At 41.1% G+C, this 19,841-nt stretch overlaps 1 protein-coding gene across 4 annotated transcripts in view; it reads right to left on the bottom strand.

The window, feature by feature from the left end:
• Positions 1 to 371: 371 nt before the first annotated feature.
• LOC149576126 (BTB/POZ domain-containing protein At1g67900-like) overlaps positions 372 to 19,841 on the bottom strand; it is a 106,948-nt gene continuing 87,478 nt past the window's right edge. For 2 of the 4 annotated variants that reach the window (XM_089816392.1, XM_089816400.1), the window contains 4 exons: positions 3,661 to 4,923; positions 2,270 to 3,514; positions 1,567 to 1,650; positions 372 to 1,161 (listed from right to left, as the gene is read on the bottom strand). In XM_089816392.1, coding sequence (XP_089672518.1) covers positions 3,032 to 3,514; positions 3,661 to 4,923 — 1,746 coding nt within the window. In that variant the 3' untranslated portion in view covers positions 372 to 1,161; positions 1,567 to 1,650; positions 2,270 to 3,031. Of the gene's footprint in view, positions 1,167 to 1,566; positions 1,651 to 2,269; positions 3,515 to 3,660; positions 4,924 to 19,841 lie in introns of all 4 variants that reach the window. The other 2 variants (XM_089816388.1, XM_089816396.1) reach the window with 1 other exon arrangement.

Raw genomic sequence — 19,841 nt, forward strand, 5'->3', positions numbered from 1 at the left:
ACAGAAAAGAACTAAATTTTGAGGAACTTTTTCAATAGGAAGTAGTTTATTTTAGATAAGAGAGAAGTAAAGATGGGGCAGACTACAGAAAGCATACGTAAGAAGCATGAAAAGAAATCCAGATTCCTAGTTTCTGAAACCTAGTTTAAACAAACTTCAGTTTAGTAATGTTTAGGTATTGGAAATAACAATAAGAAAAAGGCTGTGTATCCCATAGTGACATCTAATAAGTTGTGATAACGGTAACATATTTGACAAAGCATAAATTTTCACATATAAACCACATATTATTTAGAAATATGCTATTAATCAACCGGTGTATACACACCATCCAATTCTACAATTTCTTATTGCTCATTTAAACAAGAATATGAACTTGTAGTAATCTGTAATATTTGTCATTCAATTCCTAAAATGTAATCAATAATGGGGCATTACTGATTGTCGGCCCAGTTTTGGCCATTGAAGCCAGCACAAAGGGCATCCCAGGGCTTCAAGACCATAATCCTAACATTTTTCAGACCCATCAATTCTCAGCTAGCTACAAATCCCTTTATATGTACATCCCTCAAGATCATGGTATGACAGGAGGCAAACCCCACATTTTTAATGAACATTTACTGACACTACTTCAAGTTTATGGTCAATAACATAGAAAGACAAACGAGAGACTTGTTGCTTCAGCTACAGAAAGTGCAAGAAATCTACCACTAAATTCTGGGGTTCATTTTTGTGTCCTTTTATTATCTCAATATTCTTACAGCTTACAAGTATCACTACAACGTACCAACATGGTTGCAAATCCCTTCTGCACTGTATTTTGCCCACAACTAAATACAAGTTATCAAGCCTCAGATGCCAAAAATAAGATAAGAACGATTCTGCAACAGCAACTGTAAGCTCACATAAACACCTATCTCCAGAATCTGGACCATACTAGCCACACCTCTTCTTATACATATAGTAAATGAGGCTACATTTGAAAGCAGGTCTTACATATTCTATACTAACTTGTTTCATATTCTGACAGTTGCTTCAATTACTGTTCAGATAATACATGTTTCTTTGGTATATTCTGGATCCAGCGATCTCCACATCCAAGCATTGTTTTATTGATTTCCTACTTTTATTTCAGCTATACTGCCTCTGGTCCCATACTATCTGTTCTGCACAATATCAGGACTCAGTACATGAGTAGACAGTTCTTATTTTAATTTATAAATTGTGCATTTCAAAATAGAAATTCATACAAGTTCCTTCTTTCCTGATAAGAAAAATAAGCTATTAGAGGCTTGATAAAAATCATATTTCTAGTAATCTGAGCTTTTGCGTGTATATTAATAGTTGTAATTTTTCATTTCCATCTGATTAAAAATCAAGAATAAATGTGAAGACTTTTATATCCAATCTATTTTGTGCTACTATATAATTCTGCTTAGCATAGTTTGTGAAGTTCAAACAGTTCACCCACTATTGGAAAAAGATATGTAGAAATTTTTATGCTCTCTGATTTTACATAAAAATAAATGTAGTTGCTAGGTCACCTGGACAGTATTATAAGCCTACCTCGCAGCATTGCCAAGACAAATTGAATTGCATCTGTAGATCATTCTTTTCATCTATGTACTGCCAGCAGCTGGAACTCTGTACCTGAAAAAAGAATCAAAACAAAGAAAAAGGGTGTATCAGATACTATCAAAATATACTAGATGACCATATCAAGATATGTGAGAGTCTGTAGGCACAAATCCATTTACAATATACAGTTATCATTTCTGGTCAGATTTCTACTAACAAGAAAGACATTACGCTTACTAGCTCTTGTAAGCAGTGAAAATAAACTTGTATGCGTACTCAGAGAAAACAATTCAGACTATTTATGATGCCTAAAAATCATTAAATGTGTCTGTATGCTTATGCAAAACCAAGGATATTAAAAATTTATATTCAGTGCTTATGATTTACAGATCGCACTTTCGAATGTGAACAAAATAAGTTTCGGAAAAATGTAATTTACCAGAAACAGCTAATTACAAATTTACTCGTATAACATATTATTCATATTTATTACGCTTCTTGACTCCTGTTTCATTCTTGACAATGCAACAAAATCCATTTTGACCTGCTTTTCACTCAACTTCTCTAGAAGGTAGTCCCTAATAAGACTAATGCCACAGTTTTGTGTAGTGAAATGCATTTTAAATTTGTTACTACTCCATTAACATGGTGAAAAGTATAACTGATCTCAGTCAGACAAATTCTTCTTTACCTGTTGATTGGTGCAATTATTGCAGCTTTTTGTGGAATTGAACCCATAGCTGAGATGGCTTGTTAAAAATCTGCCAAACCTCCAGAATCACTGCTAGCAAGCTAGTAAAATTTTAATTGCATTTTGCACATCCCCTGCCACTTCTCCAGTGAACAATATCAACTTGGGGCATCAGGAAAAATAGATATGCCACATTTCCTTAGTTGGCAGTACTATTTTCACTCAAAATAGGTGGAAAAAATATTACAGCTCGTAACGTTGCCAGATATTTCAAAAAGCACCAAATAGAATCACATATTAGTGAATAGGATCAGTGCACAGCCAATAAAGTGATCCTGAATCAGCCATGTTTTCTTCCAATCTTCCAAAAATCATTCCTACAAAACATATGCAACCTACATACCTTTCTAGGATTGCAATTTCTGTCACTAATACCACTAAAAATGAATTATTGAAGTTAAGCAGTTTTAAAACTACTGACTTCGGTCTGAACAACATGCCTGATCATTTTGTCAGCAATACATAGCTATATCAGACACAGTCTCTCTCGCTGTTTCCTGGGATCACTTTCTGAGCTGTCAACAATGGATGGTATTCAAACATATATTGAGTTCTCCATGCTTGATTGCCCTCATAAAAATGTTGGTAATATGATAATAGAAGGGCACAAAAGAAGCATCCATCTATCAAATCCCATTACAAGTACAGAAACCATCCACACCAACAGATTTATGATATAAAATTCTTAGCATTACCATGTTTTCAATTCTTTTCACTAACACTGCTTTTCGTACTTGGCCATATTTTACCAAAAATCTTTCTTGGCTTGGATGGGAAAGCACATAGGCCTTTTGACTTTGAGGTTTTTGCAACTTCTTCCCGTAAATCATTTCTTTCTTTCTCTGCCTCTGCTAGCCGTAGCTTCATTTTTGCTAAATCACCTTTCAGTGCATTGAAATTTTGCTGCACCGCATCCCATCCTTCATCCAATGAGCTTGATTGGCCAACATCCTGAGAATCAATTTCTTCAGCTGATATTAAGGCTTTAAGATTGCTTGGTAACTCATTTATTCCACCTCCTGCCATTGCAGCTCTTACCTGCTCAAAGTATAGGACCTGTACGACAACCCTCAGTGGTAAACGGTCATTTTGAGCAGCATGCAAGCAAGCTTCTGTTGATAGTTTCTTGCAATCCAGGAGACGACATATCCTCTTTCTCTCACTTTTAGTAAATCCAGGATGCTCCTGCAAAACACATCCATCAAATAATTGACAAGAAACCACTCAATTGTATATAGAATATCTAGAAAAATAAAACAAATCCTTACAAGTGTACCAGAAAATGAATATAAATTAAAAACAAATAATCAAACAGAAGCCTTGCAAGTTACCTGAAGGTAAATGTCAATGGCTCTGTACAAATCATCATGTGCTGGACGTGCCAAATCTGGTATAGCCTCTGAAAGGGCTACAAATTTGGAGATTGGCAAATTTGCATCTCGAGCAATCTCTATCAAATATGCATCTATAAGTTTTGCTACTTTAAATTTTGCGCTGTGTGTTGAAGCTGTTGATGTCCTACTATCCACAAAATCAATATTTTCAGTTGATCGTGTTCGCCGTTTCTCATATGCATGTGTTGTGCGGTTAGGGCTTGTGGGAAGGCTTTGGTTTTGCATTATAAAGTGGTCTAATATTGTCTGTACAACGTCTACATCATAAAGAGTTTCATTGGCATAAGAGAGAGATGGAATTAGCAGGTCATTCAAAGAGGCCTCCTCCAACTGCATTCCTACACGTCTAGCAAGTTCTATCTTTGAAGAAGGTGATGCACCTAATATAGTTGCAGCTTTGAGTAATTTCAGCAAGAAACTACATGAGGTGGAACCTTTCTCTGCTGGTAGCAAACTGACAATAGTCTCTAACAGAAGTCCATGTTTGGCAGCAATGTCAGCATAATCAGAGGATTGACTATGAGTTATTTCCTTTGACATACCTGGTAACCAATGAAAGGCATACACACGTAGTGCTTCCCCAATCACCTCATGAGATATTCTTCCAGTGGATTTAATTGCCACCATTACTCTCCAATACAAATCGATCTCCAGCTCAGCAACATCTTCTACCCACCAATCTTTAGGAGCAGGAGGGCAGTGCCGGCTTTGAATTCCATTCCCTATTGGAGTCGTCGAATTATGGGACGTTCCTTCTTCTTTTGCCAGAAAAAATCTAGTATTGGTGTAAGACCAGTCCACTTTTGAAGGGCTGACTGATGCCCTATAAGCAATTGCATCAATGCATCGGCTTACAAGTTTGAGATCTTCAGCATGAGGCATTAATGCCTTGGTTGTCTTCAGTGTCATTATAGAATCTTTCCACGACCGCAAGATGCTAGAACTTAGAAAGATTTCCAATTTGAAAATTAGGTTCCCTTTTTCTACATCCTCATTCATCTCAAGATATTCAGCAGCACATCGGACTGCCACTATGTTCAAGGCACTTAAAGTGACTGTGATGCCATAACAAAATTTGGCACAGATCTCAAATGATTCTGGATCACTAGGAAAATCAAAAAGCTCCAGCTTATCCTTCTTAGATTGACGAGCTTCTGCAGCTAGCTTTTGTAATTTACCACATTTGGAAAGAAGTGGAAACTGTAAAACAAAAAAATTGAATGTAGATATGTTCAGTGACAACTACAAAAAAAGAAAACTGTGAACAAATCACAGCACATCAAAAGCTAAGTACTATGTCTCCATCTACCTGAACTTAAAATTTTTGGAGTAGGCATGACATTGAAGATACACAGACCAACTAAGATTAGAAAATATTGTAGGTTCAATATAATTTTACACACATGATACACACTCAGAAAATCTGAAAAGAAGGCTTCAGAGCAATTTAAAGTGGTAAATTTTTTGAACATATATACTTATTTTTGAGGCTCACAGTAAAATATAGTCAAGCCATTGATGATTGTGTTTCTCATTTAAAAGGATTGGTTGTAACTACAGGGACTCCCAATCAAGTGTGAACAACCAACAGCAGAATTCAGGAACAAAGATTTTAAATGGATTGATACTTTATTTAACATTAATATTTTTCTTGAATAGAAAAGGTGAAACAGGTATATACATTATTTAAAGCATTCTATTAGTTGTTAATAACAATCATTACTCATGAAGATGTAGATTTATTGTTGAGAATGCCAGTGTCTATCAAGAGTTCATATACCATGCCAGTCCTCTGAACACTCGTGACATACATGTAAAACAGACAAAAATGATGTACAAGAATACAAAGACTTAAACTGACAAGCAACCAACTCTGTGCAACCTCACAGGTCAATCCTGCTGGCAAAAAGCTCAAGATCAACTATGCAGGTTGTGCAGTCACCAATTTGGCCAGATTTATCTAATAATGTGTCAAAAAGGCATTTGGCTTTATTTGTATGGCATATGGCTTCTGAAGTGCATAGCAACTTAGACCAAATGCAATTAAAATTATGTTTGGCGAGGGTTCAGTTTTTTTGCAATTGAATAGCTCCAAATACCTCTGAGACTTCCTTCAGAAAGTTTTCAGCATCACAAGCCTTTATCCTACAAAAAGGAAGTTAATCTTGCCATGGAACAGAAAACCAGATTGGGTGATAAGCACTATAATTATGCTTTATTGAGTTGTAGCCAACTTTTCTTTCTATATCTTCCAAAAAATAGGACATATCATGCCAAAAATTAATACTACCAATGATGATTCTAACTCCTTTTTTTTTCTGGGTGTTCACTTTATGGTAAGTTTTGACTTCACCAAGAGGTAGAGTTTGAGAACATGGTCCGTAGGACCTATCAAAGTGTGTTTGAACAAGAGATCCCAGAATTGTCGTGATTCAGAATTCAATTCAACCTTGCCGAGTTTTGGTGACTTGGTAACTCCGATCGGCAATTAATTGCCTGAAATTGCCTAACTCGGCGATTCATTTGATTCAAGCAAAAATCGCAAAAAATTGCTGCCATGAATCGGGATTCTAAAACTGCATATTACCAAAATCACACTTCATTTCACCCAAGTTGGGATGCAAGATTAAAATGACATGTGAAGATAGTATTTTACCATGAGTTTGTGACTATATAATCATCAGAACAGTTACCGTTTACATCCAAGATTTCATACAATTTAGGTAAATTTAATCACAAGACTTGTCAACTAAGGTCAACCTACAAATATTAATTTCTACAAAGACAGAGAATGAACAACAATGCGCACAGTTACCAGTGGTTAACAGTTTTCCTCACTGAACCATGGATCCTCGCCACCAACAAGTAATATAAATGTCTTTTAATATTCAAACATTCTACATGAAAAGAATTTGAGGGTAAGATTTTAAGAGGAAAAGCAGGAAAACTCTCACTCCTCTAAGCATTGTAAACATGTGCATCCCAGCAACCTCCATCTTAACTTAAGTCATGAGAAATAAGTGAATGTTATTTGAAATTTTGGATTCACATAAAATGAGCTATAATTAAACTAGAGCATGTGGTCCTGCAAACTAGGTAGTTAGACGGTTATGGGTACGGGCACAGCTGTGTCATTTCATTGGCTCCGTGTTAGATATAATAAATAAGGCATACACTTATGTAATTGGCATCATATTGGTATTGAATATTATTACTTTGTACGGAAGCATTTGATGAATGAATAATACTTTACTTTGTTAAATTATATGTTTATTTCCTGTTCACCTATGGGCTAAACATTTGGGGCCATTGCCAGTTAAAATCCGGAGTGGCAACGAATGGAAAGCCGATGATAAATGGGAATACATGTACTAGACAACCAGAAAACTAATGATGAGGACGAGACAAAACTCTTGGAAGGTGAGCACGAGGCGACCTAGAACTTCCACATCCTGTATCGCGTAAGCCTCAAAACCTTCGTGTGGAGAGAAGTGGTGGAAAACAAGGTTGCACAAGATACTATATGGGATGCCATGCATGCAAGCCCAACAACAAACACGTTCCTAGACCGACTATCCCTGTTTAATTGCACAAGCATACCTATCGCAGAAGAGACGTAGGGAAGAAGTGGAGCAAGAGGAACGTCATCAAAAAACCCTCAAGAATTTCTATGAGAGACGTACGGTGTTGCAAAACTGAGCCATGAGCTTTTGAGCCATGGTACCAAGAGCACTCGAGAGTTTGTAACTGTCACATGAGTTGACCACATGATGTATACAGAGTGAATAAATAAAAGAGTGTTTTGTTTTTGTTTTTTTTATAATGGTTATGTCAAATGCCCAACCTCTTAAATAAAAATAGGAACTTGAGGGAGGATATTGATGAGTTACAATCTGTGCGTGGAGATTTAATCCAAGCCAAATGAAGGCGGTGATTAAGACAACTTGCCGAAGAACAGACTGCGGGGTAGTCGGAAGAATCTCCAAGTGTGGAGAAGGCAACCGCACGGGTGGCGTGGAACCACCGAAGGGTGCCATAGTTTTGCTTGAACAGCAGGTACAAAGCAATGAGGAGTTGCTCAAGGAAACACGGCATAGATTAATTGTGCTCAAGGAGACAAGGGAACAATTTCTACATTCATCTCGTACATCACTACGAGAGGGAATTTGTGAAGTAGGAACGGAGATGAGGCCAACAAAGGACATCGGGGCACAAGGAAGTGTTGGAGTGACAATGCACAGTGGTTAGAGTAACCCGCCAGGACCAATTCCTAACAATTTTGAGACACAATTGAGTAATACACACACAATAGGTCGTCAGAGGACGAGAAACAATGTCTCAGAAAGAAAAACTCTCGAAGTTCACATGCGACGGAAAGGAAGACCCCATATGGCATTTTCGTACATGTCAAACCATATGGACCACCAACTCGATCATAGGCGTGGACGAGTGGTTGCAATAGTTTCCAGCCACCTTGTGGGGAGTGGCAGTGGATTGGTTTTCTGATATGGACAAGGTGAAGATCAACACATGGGACAATCTCAAAAAAGAATTTCAAGCAGAATTTTGACTGCTGCAGGATGACAATGAGGTCGTCGCCGAAATCTACAATTGCAAATAAGGGAAAAAGGAAACCATACGAACCTACAATCAAAGGCTCAAGGATCTTCTTGGCGGGATGGGTACTCAACCCACCAATGAATTAAAGAAAGGATCGTTCGTAGAAGGACTCCGTCGGGCACTATATGGGAAGATTAAGATAGTCCCACCCACATCGTACAGAGATGCCTACGATCGTGCCATGAACTTGGAAAGTGAGGGCAAGATGAAAAAGAAAAAGAAAAAGAAGAATAAATACTCATCCTCCTTTGAGACTAATGAGTCCTTTGAAGAGGAAAGTAGTGCCAACAATGATGAAGAACCCAACAAGAAGGTATAGGCCCTCCAAAAGGACATGGAGCAGATGATAAAGGAGTTCAAGTCCATGAAGGGAACCACTAGCCATACAGAGGAGGGAGATATATGGTGTATTGATTGTAAAGAGAAAGGACACACATGGGGAGCATGTCGTAAGAAGGTGATGTGTGATATTTGTCAAGTTTTGGGTCACTCTACAGAGTGCCACTATAACATGAAGACACAAAGCCAACAAATACTCTTCACACAAGAACAACCATCCACCTCTAGCATAATAATGAGACATAGGGGAACAACAACAATGCCACATCTGACGCTTACAAAAACAACCGCTGAGGGGGACGGGGTGGAAATGACAAGAATCAGATACAATATGACTCTAAGGGAAGGCCCATAATCCAATGCCTTGCATGTAGCCAATGGGGCCCCTTTGCCAGAGATTGCCCAAAGGGTGACACTCCTCAGAAAATTGTGTTGATGGTGTGGTCCAGGGGACCACGAAGACGCCAACTATCCAAAACAAGTGAACCTCCTTAACATTGAGGAGGAGAAGGTCCTCGTCCTCACCCGCAACCAAGCCAAGCAAGCAACGTATCCAAATCCTCGCACCAAGAAGCAGAGACCACAAGAGGCACGAGAAGATATAGAAAGGGCAATGAAGGGTAGGAAAGATAGCAATGGAACCACTTCTAGACGAATGTAGGTGGAGAACAACTTATTGAACTAGATGTTGCAAATGGAGGTGCCCATCAAACTTCAAGACCTCTTACAAACGGTACCACAATTAAAGACGGCATTATTAAACACTTACACAAACCCACCAACGGTACCGGAGAAGAATGAATAGCCAACTTTACCAGGAGGGTCAACCAAAGACCCCATGTTGCTGATAGTGAGCAATGGCCTTCAGCTAGCAGTGGTCGAGATGGGAATCCTCGAAACCATCCTGATGGACACCATTGTGGATGGTCGATCTGGAATGAACGTCCTTCCCGAGGAAACATGGAAGAAACTCGACAAGCCTACCCTATGGCTGACCACATTCAACCTGCTCGACGCCAACTAGCAGGGGATAAAGCCATTGGGGACCCTGATGGCTCAACAAGTAACCATCGGGACACAACCATTTGTGCTCGATTTCATTGTGATTTCCTTAAAGAAAAAGGGATATGATGCCATTGTTGGAAGAGGATGGTTAGTGGCAGCTAGGGTGAATCACAATTGGAAAAAGAACATTCTGTCTATGGAAAGTGGAGGGCGGAAGTTCTCCATTGACCTCTGAACATAGATAGTAAGTGAAGAGATGGTGTCATCATTAGAGTCCAAGTCAAACGGGGAACATCAGATGGATGAGGAGAGAGCCTGCATGGATCAAAACGAAGAAGGCATTTTGGAATTAGAGGAACGTTCAGGAGATGAGACTAGTTCAATGAATGGACTTTTCCATTGGCAGATGGAAGACTATGAGATCTTCCATTCTTACATGCTTGGCATCGAGGAACCTGAAGGTGAGAAGGAGGTATTTCCACCAGAGTTTGTGGAATACAAAGAAGGCAATGCAGAGATCAACGAGAGCCTGACCCATTGCTATGAAGGGAAAGCCATTAAATACGAATAGCCGTCAGTGGAGGCCATCAATCTTGGCGATACGGAAAACCCGAGGAACATACTTGTCAGGGACGACTGGAACCCCGTACTGAAGGTTGCAACATTTAAAATCTTCATCGAGTATAAGGATGTATTTGACTAGACTTCTAAGGATTTAAAAAGGGTCCCTCCAGAGATGTTCATTCAACGCATACCTTTTGTGCTTGAAGCCATACCTATGCAGAAGAGACCGTACAAAATGAATAAGAACTATGCAACACGTGTAGGTGAGGAAATACAATGAATGCCAGAAGCCGACATAATATTCAAAGTCCAAACAAGTGAGTGGGTGCCACCAATCATGATATCCATGAAGGACAGGAACCAAATCTAGATATGTGTGGACTTTACGTGCCTGAATGTTGTCACGATAAAAGATCCCTTCCCCATCCCGTTCACGGACACAAATCTCGAATAAGTGGCAGGACACGAGATGTACTCATTCATGGATGGATTCTCTGGCTATAACTAGATCTCCATTGCTGAAGAAGATAAATTGAAAACTACCTTTGTGGTGGAGGATGGAGTATACGCTTACAACCAGATGCCCTTCGGATTGTGTAACACACCCGCCACATTTCAGAGAATCATTTTACACATCTTTGACAAAATGTTAGTAGGCAACTTCCGAGCATTTTTGGATGATTGGTCCATCTTCAGTGGACAAGACAACCACTTGGTGGCACTCTAGGAATATATGGAAAGGTGTCGACGGGCATGGATGGCACTAAACCCTAAAACGTGTCGGTTCATGGTTCCTCAAGACAAATTACTTCGGCACATTGTGTGCAAGACGGGATTGAAGACCAACCCAAACAAAGTACGGGTGATTGTGGAAATGGAAGCCTTGACAGAGGTAACTATTTACTGTATGGGTAAATAGATTAATGCATACAGAGAATAAACAAGAATATGTAACAACAGTACTCCTTTTATTATTCACATATATTTCCAAAGAGATTACATAATGCTTCCAAGCGATGATTACAATGATGATCCAAAGTTGTACATATACCATTTCGAAGAACCTTCCCGAAGGGGCCTATCGGCTACATAACAATTACTGACGACATCAACCCGTCTGCTACACAATATTTACCGACGACATCAACCCGTCGGCTACACAATATCTACCGGCGACATCATCCCCCCCCAAAGAAAAAAGTCATCTCCGGATGACAATTACAAAATATCCAAGCCAGATTAATAAAATGGAATACATTAACTAACTAACTACAACAAGATAGATTTGTTTCTGCCACACCACTTTCACATTCGTCCCATGCCTGCACCAAACTGGTCTCCAAACCACGTTGCATTTGTAGCCTCTGCTAACACAATACTGTCTCCTTAGTCAAGCTGACCTTGATAGCCACTCATGCTCCTTTCTTTGCTTCCAACTTCTGGGTACCCTGAGCCAAGTGTTGTTGTACTGCCTTCAACTAGATGATCAGCTCCTCCTGAGCTCTCTATGCATCCACCATGATAGCTTCACGTCCAACACCTACTCCAAGTGTCTCAAAGCATATCACCCCTCTCAAAAGGCTTGCTCTGTTGATCTCTCCACCTCTGGCACACTATGCGTGCAGAAACTCCAAGTCTCATCAACTGGTCGCACTTCCCACAACTGATAACTGAATCAACTGGGGGTCTAGGGTGCCAACAGGGTCGAGGGGCAGTGCCCTCGCAAGACATCATGCGTTATTCATTCTGAACATTTGTGATTTGTCGTCATTTTTAAATTTTTTTGGTTCCTTCCTCTGCTCATCTGCTGTTGTGCCTCTTTCATTTTTTCTGCCTCTCTATCACTCCTAATTGCTTTGATGCTTTTGGCTTCCAAGTTGAAGATTAGTGTCATCGCTGCATCACCACTAAACTTCACACAAAACACCCCTTGCATTCGTTTGACGCGGAATGTAGACCTGTGAAGGATAGGAAAAAAACAATCCACGAGCGATAGGGAACCATCCACGGAGGAGAATGTAGCTGCGAAGACGCTCATGGAGAAGCGTAGTCGCGGAAGCCAAATAGAAGTCCGTGGAGGAGAGGATGTTTGTGGGAGCAAGATGAAGTTGTGGAGCCCAAGGAGCTACGTCCGTGGGACACCTTCCATGGAACAAGTGTGTTTGTGGCACACCCCTACGGGCAAGTGTCTGCGGAACTCCTCCATGTCCGCAGAAAGTTCCGCCTTCACTTCTTTTTTTCTTTTTTTTTAAATTTTTTTTTTTTTTTTTTTTTTTTTCAAATTCTTTATTTTTTCTTTTTTCTTTTTTTGCTATATCTCCCTCCAACCTTCGTCATTCTTTGCCGACGAGGGAGTCGTTCTCCCCTGGTATATCTTTAACTTTGAACTATTGACTGCTTCTAGTATTTCTTTCCCGTGCAATGTCCATAGTTTGATTGCTCTATTATCGTCTACTTCCCGTATTTGGTACAGTTTGACCCATTTGATTTTAAACTTCCCCGGTTTGATTTTGTTTTGTCTGCTATACTTCAACACCAACTGTCCTGGTTGAAACTTATTCAATTTCAAACGCTTCTCATGCCATATCTTCCGTCTGTTTTGTGTAACTTTCGTGGCCCATTGTGCTTGCAGCCGTCGCTCATCTAGTTTATTTAAATTATACAATCCCTCCCTCAAACTTTCCATATCTCCAAGCTTGTTTTTGAGACTCGGTTCCATGAATTTCGTCGGTTGCCACTCCTTGCCGTCAATAGCTGTATTCTTGATTTTAGAACCTTCACTCTGTACTGCTGAAGTTTTTATTAAGCCCTTCCTCTTTGTTTCCTATGCAGACCGTACGATGTGTTTTCCTTGCTATCGGTACCTTTCTACTAATTTCATGGTGTGGTGTAACTTTTTCTTTCCGTGTAGTCCGTTCATAGTGTACTAGACGGTGGAATCTTTCCTTTTGTTGCCTTTAGCTTTAGCCGTAATCGCCTTTGTTTCTTCCACTTCTCTGTACTCCTCTGGACATTCATTTTCCTCTCCCTTTTCATTGACCCTTAACATATTACAACTTGAAAAGAGTTCATAATCCTCCATTTGCCAGTGGAAAAGGCTATTCACCGAGTCTAGGTTGTCCTCATTCGATCCTCCTAATCTCAATACTCCTTCACGATTCTCTTCTTTCCTTCATCGTCACTCTCGCCTTCACCTTCTAAGTTTGACGATGATGCCTCCTCACCTCCCATTTGTGTGTGCAAGTCAATTGTGAATCTTCTGCCTCCGCACTCCATTGATAGGGTATTTTGTTTCCAATCATGTTTTACTTTTGCTTGCACTAACCAACTCCGTCCCAAAATAGTGTCATATCCTTTTCTTTTCAATGGGATGACCACGAAGTCCAATAAAAATGGCTATATTCCAATAGTTACCGGTTGTGCCATCAAGGTTCCCAACGGTTTGATCTCGTGCTAGTCTATCGTGAGCAACTGCAATGTTGGTGGCCAACTTTTTCCATACATCTTCTGGTAACACATTCACGCCTAACCCTCCATCTACAATTGTGTTTGTTAGAACAGTTCCCAGAATGCCCATCTCGACTACTGCCAGATGCCTTCCCGTTGTGAGTGCCAGAAGCATTGGGTCTATTGTCGTCATTCCACTACCGTCCCTTCCTGTTTCCTCCATTGCTTTCAGAAACGGTGTCATATTCAAAATGGCCGTCCGTAACTAGGCATTGTGAGGAGGTCACTTAATTTGATCAGGACTTCCATTTGCATCACTGCCTTATTATGTTTTGCTCAGCGCAATTCCTCGTTGAGGTACCAGTAGTGTCCTTCAATTGTGATTTCTTTGCTTGTGTTGCTTTCTCAATTTCCGCCCGCGCTTCTTCCAATCTCTTCTTTTCTTCCGTCGGGTCGGGGTACAGTTTTTCTTGTTTATGGATGATTGCCAAGACTTCTTCGTCGGCACCGATGCTGATCAGATTCACTCCTGATTTCGAGCTACACAATATCTATCGACGACAGTACCTGGAGTGAAATCTTTTCTTAGGCACATTGGATACTACAGATGATTCATAAAGAACTATGCCCAAATTGCTCTTCCCCTTGACAAGTTGACATGGAAGGGAGATTCGTATGTCTGGAGCTCCGAGCAGGAGACTTCCTTCAAAGAGTTGAAGAATAGATTGTTGGGGGCGCGCCTATCTTGGCATATCCAAACTACCACAATGAGTTCCATGTCCATGTGGATGCTTCTAACTTCGCCATAGGTGCAACGTTGGCGCAAACTGGCGACCATGGCCTTGATCACCTAGTATATTTTGCAAGCCACCTACTTTCAAAAGTCGAGAAGAATTACAACACCATTGAAAGGGAGGCCCTCGGGATGGTGTACGTTATACAAAAGTTTCAGCATTACCTCTTGGCTACGCCATTCACCTTTTATGTGGACCACTAGGTGCTAATGTACCTGGTGAACAAACCGATCATCCAAGGAAGGCGCTGATATACCTCATGAACAAACCAATCATCCAAAGAAGAATTAGTAGATGGTTATTACTCCTGCAGGAGTTCACCTTCACCATTATTGTGCGACTGGGGAAAAGTCATGTCATTGCCGACCAACTCTCTCGAGTGAAGTCAGGAGAGCCACCAAAAGGGGTCAATGATGATTTTACGGATGCACACTTGTTCAGGATCGCCATCCTTCCAGGATGATATAAGTCTATTGGAGAATATCTAACCACGTCCCAATTTCCGAGGGAGATGTCGCCAAGCGAACGAAAAAAGCTATTGTTAAGGAGTTGGACCTTCCAACTAATAAATGGCCTCCTATATAAGATGGACCCAAACCAAGTACTAAGGCAATGCGTAATGGAAGAGGAAGTATAAAGTGTTTTTAAAGGAGACACGTGAAGGTCTTGCAAGCGGCCACATGGGACCCGACACAACTACACAGAAGGTTCTGCTTACCGGATTATGGTGGCCCACATTTTACAATGATGCACAGCAATGGGTATTAAGCTATGATACATGCCAAAGAGTCGGTAAACCACTTAAGCAAGACTTCATGTCGTTAAACCCTTCCCACGCTCAGGAATTGTTTGCATGTTGGGAATAGACTTCGTGGATCCACTGAAAGCAAGTAGGGCCCAACATTGTCGATACTTGGTAATGGCTACTGAATATTTAACAAAGTGGGTAGAGGCACGAGCACTACCAGACAACTCTGCAATAAGCACCACAAAGTTTCTATATGAGCAGATCATCATGAAGTATGATATACCCATCCAGTTGACAAGTGACAGAGGTCACTTTGTGAATCACGTGATCAAATTATTGACAATTGAATTCAAGAATTTTCATTCATTGTTGAGTCCATATTACCCACGAGCCAATGGCTAGGCAGAAGCGACAAACAAAATCCTTGTGGCTATCATATATAAATCATGTGGAGTAGGATAGGCAAACTAGGAGGAAAAGTTGCCTTTGGTGCTATGGGCCTACCGCACAACGTTCAAAGTCACAACTGGACAAATGCCATTCCAGTTAATGTTTGGGCAAGAAGTCGTGGTACCAACTGAATTCATGGTCCCAAGCTTCAAGATTGCAATTGAAAATAGACTCAAAGATATGGAAATTCTATGATAGTGCCTATATCAACTGAACAAATTGGATGAACAAAGATTAATGGCGCAATGGGTGTCGAAGGTGGCGCAAACTCGTCACAAGGCATGGCACGATAAACATTTGAAAGGACGAGGTTCTAGCCAGGCCAATTGGTGCTTCAATACAATGGCCGCAAAGAGATAAGATCGGGGAAATTCAAGGTCAAATGGCTTGGACCATATAAAATTAGAGAAGTTCGTGATAATGGTTCTATAAAATTATGGACCTTGAATAGGCGAGAAATTCCTGATGCCATTAATGGATCAAAGCTGAAGATCTATCATGAACAAAAAGAAGGTGAGGTAAGGGGTAATACTAGCTGAAAATTAGACTTTGAAATTTTTTCATGAAAATTAATACTATTTGAAGACACAAGTGTCCCGTGGGTGCAATGTGGGCCATGGGTAAAACCACTTTCGTGTAGCAGAGGGAAGGGAAAAAAAAGCAAAAACATTTGGAGGGAGCGGAAGGAGAATCACCAAGAGAGCTAAAGAAAAACTATACTACGGAGGAGTTGGAAGGGAATTGGAAATAAGAACAAAACAAAAAGAAAGCGTCCGTGGAGAAAACAAGAGCAAATGGGCAAATCCCGTGGGCGAAGAAGGCGAGAAAAGAGAAACGAGCACATCCCGTGGGGGAAGAAGGGAAGAACAGGCACATCTCGCGAAGAGGAGAAGAAACAAAACTCCACCGGTAAAGACTAGCCACGGAAAAGGAGAAAGAAATAAAAAGCATTGTCGTCTGGGGAAAGAGGACAATGCCACAAGGGAAAGAAGGAAGCACTCCTTGGGTATTGATTACAATGCAAGGTGTCGTGGGATTTGGAGGTAACAAGGTGCTGCAGGAGCTAGAAAAGATAGAGGTATCAAAGGGGCTGAAGCAAGATGTAGCTGAAGACCTAACCATTTTTGTTGCAATAAAGAAAAAACAGGAGACTGTTAATCAGTTGGAGTATGCAGTCTGTAGGGAAAAAGAGACAGTGGAAGGATTAGTTGAAGGAGAATAGTGCCAAGATGGACAAGAATGCGAGAGTATTGGCCTCAGGATTCCGGGTTGCAAGGCCAGGAGCATCGAGTAGCAAGAAGCAAAAGGTGCGCCCTAAAGTACATCCAACCACACAGAAGGCCGACATTTCTCATCTCACACTACAGTTTGAAGGGTTGAATGATACTGAGTGCCGTAGATGGTGGTAGGAAATGGCTGACATAGACCTCATCAAACAAATACTGATCCGTGCACAAGTACATTGGGCGATTCAACTCCGATATTTTCCATATAGTTGTTTGTGACAATATTAAGAGGCATGATTAAAACATACAGTAGACGCAGCAAAACAAGTACATTCGCATACAAGAAGCATTGTCTCACGGTCTCGTTCAAAGCCTGCAACTTCACTAGGGTTCTTGGCATTTCCTGGCCAAGGAGGTCGTAAAGTGGTAACTACGAACCACAAACTTCCACAAGAACAAATGGAGCATTGTCTCACCCAATACTCCATTTGTTCTTGTGGAAGTTGGTGGGACGTGACCTCATGCCAAAGGAATTTGAGTCTGTCATAAAAGGTGCTAAGAGTCGAGGACTGCGGCGGGACTTCATTCGGGAAGGCCATTGGCAGTGTATCATGGACGTGATAAAGAGTAGGTTAACTGGGGCAAGTAGGGCTTCAAATATCACTCTACCACAGATTACCTTCATGAATGGCATTATGAATGGTATGGTATATGATTGGGCGACCATCCTCGCTGATAAAATGGAGGAATTCATGATGCTACAGCATCACACATTCTATATGCCGCACTATTCTATTGGGTTGTTTCTTGAAACAACACTCCATCAAATTCTAGCAAACGAGTTTGAAGTCCCATTGAGAGGAAGATTGGCGCCAAGAGAACCCCTAGTATTCTACTGGAGGCATTTGGACACAGGTGGCATGACGGCTGGCCAAAAGAGGGTACTGCAAGGCTTAGACGCCTACAGTGACATTGATAGCAAACAGGAGGATACCACAGAGTAGTGGGACTGATTTAGAGGGAGTGAGTACCTCGGCAGAAGTTGGGAATGATGAGACAGTTGCAGGGTCCCCACCTAAGGCACTCCACTCCTCAATTGTCGACTTCGACACACTTGATAGCCACCAATCCCATGCCGCTTATTCCTCCATTCGGCCAGAGGCATGCGCCCGTTGTTATGAATCCACCCATGGCCATGGCAGAGAGCACAGATGTATTGGCTCAAATGGAGGTTGTCAAGGAGCCATCCCAGCTAGCCACCCTTGAGGGAACTCTAGTTGTGGACATCCCTGTTGATTCAATTACCCTAGATCTAGTAGCACGAGCCCGAGCCTCAAGTTCGACTAGACGTGATTGGCACAGAGGCGGTTGTCACTATAGCTTCATCCCTGTTGGCCAAACCAACGAGTGTGGCCTAGCCAAGGGACGAGGCCGTTGAAGTGATGGACTGAGCCAATGTCTTCTTAAGACAACAGTTCCAACTCACCCTTGCAAATGTCGGCCCCTCTATCTAGTCCTCAAGGCAAGGGGAGGGCTTGACAGGAGTATTGACCATTCCAGCACCCCTAGGGGGGAGGATTCCACAGTCCGAGGATGTGCCTAGTACAGAGGAGGCTACATTGGAGGTGGCAGTTGTTGCCATAGAGGGAATGGAGATGGATATTGACCCACAGGCCGAGCAGGATGTTAAGGCTGAGGCTAAAGAGGGACTAGACTATGGGTCGGACGAGGAGAGGACCATGGCTTACATTAGGGCCATGGAGGTTGTGTTGGAGAGAGGTCGAATTATTGGACAGCATGCTTTGACCTATAGAAGGGAGTTGTAGTTGATCTAGAGGGGTTGTTCGAAGCGTTTCCGCTCTTGCTTTGAGGCCAGAGGATGGCCAGCCGTGGAAATGTCTAAGATGTTGGTTGATTGGACTATGGAACCCGAGTTGGGACCGAGCAACAGTGCTATGGAAAAGCTAGCACATGAGATAGTAGAGGTGTATAAAGACGTCTACTATGCTCATCGGCATGCAGAGGTAGATAGAGAAGCAGAGAGGACTGCAAATGTGACGTCCAGGGCAGTCGAGGCAAAGGCTAGAGAGGAGCTAGCTATTGAATTGGCTAGTCAACAGGCAACATGGGCAATAGAGCGAGCAGCACTCTTGCAAGACAAGGAAAAGGTTGAAAAAGGATTGCAGGCGGCCCAGACTCAGGCTATGAAGGCAACACTCCTACTGAAGGAGGCTGTGGAGGTCAACACACGAACATAGGACTTACGTATATGCACTGATCAAGTTTACGAGTTGTGCCAGCTGCTAAACACTTCAAGGACGCAACCTCCTCCCTAGTCTATGTTTGTTTCTATATTTGTCTGTTGTCTCCTACTTTTGTCAGTTTTGAGTCATCAAGAGACGACTTTCCTTTTTTGGGGGGGATGATGTTGTATGGCGAACTAGGTAGTTAGACGGTTATGGGTACAAGCATGGCTATGTCATTTCATTGGCACCGTATCGGATATTATATATAAGGGATACACTTATGTAGTTGGCATCATGTTGGTATTGAATATTATTACTTTATACGGAAGCATTTGATGAATGAATAATACTTTACTTTGTATGTGATGTATTTATCATTTATGTTCCTTGTTTATGCATGTTAGCTTCTATTTGATGATGTTATAGTGTGTTTAAGTTATATCCAATAAAGGATGCATGATATAAGTTTTAAATCTTATAATCTGTAAATTTTAAGGGTTTTTTCCACTTTGCCGAGTCATAGCCTATTGACCAGTTGAGTCAGCCTTGCCAATTCTAATCCGATCCTGAGTTTTGGTTCTTTGGTTTAAACTTTGTTTAGAAGATCAAAGTTTGTTTTCCTGATAGAAAACATCATTGATAATTTTATTTTGCAAATATCTATGCAGTTAAATCTAAT

Source organism: Cupressus sempervirens, chromosome 1 (assembly GCF_028749045.1).
Source record: "Cupressus sempervirens isolate cs-2001-9-10 chromosome 1, ASM2874904v1, whole genome shotgun sequence".
NCBI lineage: Eukaryota > Viridiplantae > Streptophyta > Pinopsida > Cupressales > Cupressaceae > Cupressus > Cupressus sempervirens.